Source organism: Schistocerca americana, chromosome 3 (assembly GCF_021461395.2).
Source record: "Schistocerca americana isolate TAMUIC-IGC-003095 chromosome 3, iqSchAmer2.1, whole genome shotgun sequence".
NCBI lineage: Eukaryota > Metazoa > Arthropoda > Insecta > Orthoptera > Acrididae > Schistocerca > Schistocerca americana.
The window spans coordinates 907,557,050-907,563,049 of record NC_060121.1 but is presented as its reverse complement, the minus strand read 5'-3'; the positions used below and the strand labels follow the sequence as shown (position 1 = coordinate 907,563,049).

At 45.7% G+C, this 6,000-nt stretch overlaps 1 protein-coding gene across 2 annotated transcripts in view; it reads left to right on the top strand.

The window, feature by feature from the left end:
• The first annotated feature begins 667 nt into the window (after positions 1–667).
• LOC124606691 (cuticle protein 16.5-like) overlaps positions 668–6,000 on the top strand; it is a 29,500-nt gene continuing 24,167 nt past the window's right edge. Inside the window, exons 1-2 of one of the 2 annotated variants that reach the window (XM_047138714.1) lie at positions 676–719; positions 816–1,322. In XM_047138714.1, coding sequence (XP_046994670.1) covers positions 708–719; positions 816–1,244 — 441 coding nt within the window. In that variant the 5' untranslated portion in view covers positions 676–707 and the 3' untranslated portion in view covers positions 1,245–1,322. Of the gene's footprint in view, positions 720–815; positions 1,323–6,000 lie in introns of those variants that run through there. The other variant, XM_047138715.1, reaches the window with a different exon arrangement.

The following is a 6,000-nucleotide window of genomic DNA, read 5'->3' as shown; positions in this document are numbered from 1 at the left end:
AAATGGCTCTGAGCACTATGGGACTTAACATCTGAGGTCATCAGTCCCCTAGAACTTAGAACTACTTAAACCTAACTAACCTACGGACATCACAGACATCCATGCCCGAGGTAGGATTCAAACCTGCGACCGTAGAGGTCGCGCGGTTCCAGACTGTAGCGCCTAGAACCGCTCGGCCACTCCGGCCGGCATCGAAGATGAAGAAGTGCTCGTAGTCCTTATGGTAATTATTTAAACAATGTGTACTAGACTTCTTTGTTTCGAATGATCGCCATATCCTGGAATATTGACCATTAGTCCTGGGACGCACTATATCTATAAAATTAATGTTTATCACACTTATAGAAAGATGTGTAGGACTAAAACCGCCTAAAGTAAAAAAGAAATAAAAGAAACGTGGGGAAGAATACATATGACGAAGCTGCCTACATTCCTGCGTGTTACACATTTTCTCAAATACTCCTCGCAGAAGTTTCTTAAGGGTGTTCGTCTCTTTGCAATATTCATTAGGCGGACAGACGTGCGAAATGATCTGGCGGTCTCGAGACAACGCCCAACATACGACCTCAAGCAAGGCCGCGGTTCGAGGATCTCTACTTTCACGTCAGATTACCCGTGCTGGCCCGGCTGTGTATATAAACCTGCGAGGCCCACTGAGCAGACACATTTCAGCAGCAGCAGTAGCAGCAGCACCAACTCTCTCAGCCATGAACACTCTGGTACGTACTATGGTAGAAGTAATATCATAAGTCTTTACTACAAAAACAACAACCTTGTCTGGGCAGCACTAATTTACGATACTTCTTGAACTTCAGATCGTCCTGAGCGCCATCCTGGCCGTCGCCGTGGCTAAGCCCGGCTACCTGGGTGCCGCCCCCGCCGCAGTCGTCGCCCCCGCTGCCTACGCCGCCCCCGCTGTGGTGGCCGCCCCCGTGCACGCCGGCTACGCCGCCTACGGTCCCGCCCCCGTCGCCGTGCGCTCCGACGGCTACCTGCTGGACACCCCTGCCGTCGCCGCCACCAGGGCCGCCCACCTGACCGCCGTCGCCCAGACTCAGGCCCGCGACGCCGTCATCAACGGCGCCGCCCTCGCCTACGCTGCCCGCGCTTACGCCGCCCCTGCTGTGGCGTACGCCGCCCCCGCTCATGTCGCCTATGCCGCCCCCGCTCCTCTGGCCTACGCCGCCCCTGGCGCTCTCGCCGCCGCCGCCCACCTCCAAGCTAAGGCTGCTCTGCTGGGCTGAAATGTCCTCCCGCCAACCTGCTGTACATACAAAGTTCCTGTAATAAAATTATCCAAAAAATAAAGTTCTTAAAATAAATTATTATTTTGTTTTTGATTTTCTCCACTTACAAGTGCAGATGCAAAATTTTTTTCCTTGAAATAACAACACAACGGTATAGAAATGAGTCATTGATATTGCAGAACATGTAATATGTTTGCATTGTAAAAAAGTTCACACGATATCTTTCTCCAGTTTGAGTTAGAGATATAGCTCTAAACGTGTGACCTCATGTTCTGCACAGTGAATAAATTTGATTGCCTCCACTGCAATGCTATTCATGACACCCCTATAGCATTTTCTGATGTTTCTATTGCTGAATAGAAGAGTTTAATTTGTGGAAATACTGCTATTTTTTCCTATTCTGTAAACGGACAGTGTCTCTAAATTTGTTCCAATTCTGTAGTGTGATCACTTTGTAAAGGGAGGTCTTGTTAGTCGGTTTCAGGTACGGCAGATGTAAGGAGACTTCAACACAAATATCAAGCGAGATAACTACGTCAGCTGTTGCAACAGTCTTAAACTCAAGTATGCGCATATGTATCTCACGATAATGTTACTCCATTCTAATTACTTGAAATATCAGTATCACACGCTAGAAGAGCACTGAACACACTGTACAACTAACTAACGTCAGCAAGATACAGAGAAGCCGGCCGGAGTGGCCGTGCGGTTCTAGCCGCTACAGTCTGGAACCGCGTGGCCGCTACGGTCGCAGGTTTGAATCCTACCTCGGGCATGGATGTGTGTGATGTCCTTAGGTTAGTTACGTTTAAGTAGTTATAAGTTCTAGGGGACTGATGACCACAGCAGTTAAGTCCCATAGTGCTCAGAGCCATTTGAACCATTTGATACAGAGAACGAATAAGATGTGTGAAATCATTATATTGGTATGAACTTGTTGATCAGAGTTTGTGAGTGCAGCTGTACACACCAATAGAAGCAGCAGTGTCCGAACTGCTCAACTTCCTTAAACCAATAGTATTGCCTCCAACTTCGTTTCAAAATGTAGGAACCACTCATTAGAATAGAAGACATGTCATTCTAGACAAGGATTAAGAAATTTTAACCACTATATTAGTATGACCTTGTGGATCAGAGTTTGTGTCCGTCGAAGTAAAGAATGATACAGGAAGCGATCTCTAAACTTAATTACTCCAACATTCTAGGCTACAACTTCATTTCAAAAAGTAAGGGTCAAACGTTACAGTAGCAGACATACATACGTAATGCGACATATCTGTCCTCTAGTGATTAGCGCGAATTCTCGCTTAGAGTCTCACAGTCTAATCTACGACTATTCACAGTCAGTTATACTCTGATTGTGAACTGTTACAGCTTCCAAACTACGTAGGCGAAAACTAAGTTACATCTTATGACTATAATTTCTTTTGCCCTTCACATCAGACTAAACTATTGGCGATCTGAATATCAGCTTGAGTGCACAGAAGTCACGAAGCCGATGAACAGAAATGAACACTCAAGTCTGCATATAGCAGATAAGTAACATTTTTCGGTCCCCCCCCCCCCCTCCCCCTCTCCCACCCTCAACGATCCCCTCAGTCAAAATTCTGCGCATCTAACGAACAGTTACTCGAATACCCATTTCATCTCTCCCCGGAAAATTACATCTGTTCGATCTTACCAAGAATTCTCGTCAGACATGCTTTACAATCTGTAATTTTTCAGTAGCTCCACTTTCCAGTCCACGAAACACAGTAACAGTGCAGTAGCAAATAAATCCAAACTAAGTGGTTCGTAATAACTGTCCAGTTAAAGTCACAATACACAAGTACATATAACATGACACAGGCAAATTTAAAGGTAAAAGAACGTTTACGATTTGGAAAATTTTCAAAATTCAAAGTAATGTGAGCAAATGCAGAAACCAGTCATTAATAGAATGTGCTCAAATTGTTGGCCATTAAGATCATGACACAGCTGATAACAAGACGTTCCTAATCAGTGCAGTTGGTATTTTGGCACATTCATTTTCCATGACTGCTGTCAACTCACTGACTGTACCTCTCTTGTGCTATAAACATTCTGCTTCACATTCTCCTACAGAAAAATTCCATAGGGATCAAATCTGGTAATCGTGGGTGGTACTCGGTACTGTCTCTTCGTTCTATCCATCTGCCTGGTATGTTTTCATCACGGTTGGCCATTACATCGCGATTGCAGTGGGGAGGTGCGCCATCATGCTGGAAATAGCACTCTCCATCCCGAAACATCGATTCGTGGCATCACCGGCCGGAGTTGCCGAGCGGTTCTAGGGGCTACAGTCTGGAACTGCGCGACCGCTAGGCTCGCAGGTTCGAATCCTGCCTCGGCCATGGATGTGTGTGATGTCCCTAGGTTAGTTAGGTTTAAGTAGTTCTTAGTTCTATGGGACTGATGACCTCAGATGTTAAGTTCCATAGTGCACACAGCCATTTGAACCATTTTTGATTCGTGGCATGGCGTATTCCTGCAGTCAGTTCAAGTAATTTTTACAAGTCTCTATATGCTCAAGAAACAATGGTCCACTCAAATCGAATTCTGATAACATTGTAACTCCTCGTTGGTTCACATCGTGCTCCATTGTCTGGTGACGATACTCAGCTGCCCTTCATGTACAATTGTGATGATTTATTCAATCATTTAACTCAAATGTGGCCTCATCACTTCAATAGCTGGTATGGGGTAGTTTGTCCTTTGCGCATGTCGGTTTGATATCACTCACAAAATTCGATTTTCCGGTCATAATCATCCTCGTTCAGAGAGTGGAGTAATATAGGAATAAAACTTTTCCACTGGACACGGTTCGAAATGAGATGGACACTCGGTTTTGGAACACCTGCCTCACACGCCGCTTGCTGCAAAGACTATCTAGGACAGGGGCGGCAGTGGCTGTCAAGATTTGGGCTCGTTGTTCTTGCAGTGGCAACACTGCCAGGAGTGCCGTGGCTTTCAGCTTTGCTGACCATTTCCCCCACCGCCATGCCACGCTATTTCAGCGTGAGGACGGTGGAGAGGGAGAAACTGCGAACGCGCCACATTTAAATGGCGGTACAGTTGCAATACATACGACTTTACTTTATATTTCACATTTATTAACAACATAGATCATAACCAAAACGAATTTGCAGTATTATTTACTGAAGACATAATTTTTTATCTGGTACCGCCAGTCAGCATGTGAACAGACCCAGTCAGTTTCATAGATTTTGCCGCATAATCGTGAATTATTTAGTTTCATAATCTGAAAAAGGTCTTTCACACAAATACTTCGATCTAAATAATGCAGCACTTTTGCCAATTCATTATGAAGATGTGGCTACTGTACCTGAAGAAAACAATGCTGATATCCTGGACAGTTCTGATGTAAAATAATCCGTCATTAAAACGGGAATTCCCCTACATTTCAGTCTGTTACATCTGCATATGCACAGGGGCGATTTCAGTTGAAACTGGAAACGGTCTAGAAAACAGTTCGAAAACAGATGAAATGCTGACGGAGTCCTCAAAACGTTTAGGCAACTACCTCCTCACAGTTCTTTCATGGTCACAATGTGTTCTTAAACACAAGTGAGCTTATGAACTGGAGTGTGTTTGTCAGAATGTGTCCATCACATCACACGATTTTCTTTTTAAGCGCATCGCCATCAAATCTGAATGAAGTTGTCCCTCACCTTGCAATGTCTTACTGTGGGCAGTTTACAATTCGGTCCAGTTAAAATTAAAGACCTGCAATCTATTCTGAATGTTCCAATTTTAATTCCCGCTCTCCTTTTTCCTTAATAAAGTCAACAATAGTGAGTTTTAAATCGAAAAATTCGTTCCAGGCTTGCCCCTTGCACCAGCGTACACTGATCAGCCAGAACATTATAACCACCTTGCTAGTAATAGCCGGTATGTCCACCCTCGGCCTTTGTGGCCGAGCGGTTCTAGGCGCTTCAGTCTGGAACCGCGCAACCGCTACGGTCACAGGTTCGAATCCAGCCTCGGGCATGGATGTGTGTGATGTCCTTATGTTAGTTAGGTTTAAGTAGTTCTAAGTTCTAGGGGACTGATGATCTCAGATGTTAAATCCCATAGTGCTCAGAGCCATTTGAACCATTTTTCGTACGGATTACAGCAACGACGATTCGTGGCATGGAAGTAATGAGGTCTTGGTAGGTCGCTGGAGGGATTTGGCACCACGTCTGCAGACACAAGTCACCTGATTCCTGTAAATTCTGAGGACAGGGTCAATGAGCTCTGACGCCACCTCCAGTCACATCTCAGATCTGTTCAATCGGGTTCAGGTCTGGCTAGTTGGTGGACCTACATATCGAATGGAACTCGCCATTGTGTTCCTCGAGCCACGCCATCGCATTCCTGGCCATGTGGCATGGCGCATTATCTTGTTGAAAAATGCTACTGCATTCGGGAAACATGATCGTCATGAACGGGTGCACGTGGTATGCAACCTGTGTACGATTCTCCTTGGCCGTCATGGTGCCTTGCTCTAGCTCCACTGTACCCATGAATGCCCTCGTGAGTGTTCCTCAGGGCATAGTGCAGTCGCCGTCAGTTTGTCTCCAGCCTGCGGTACAGGTGTCAAGGAACTGTTCCCCTGAAGATGACGGGTTTGAGCCCTCCCTTCGGCATCTTGAAGTAGGTAGCGGGATTCATCAGACAATGCAACGCCCTGCCGCTGGGCCAAAGTTCAGTGCCAATGGTCACATGCCCG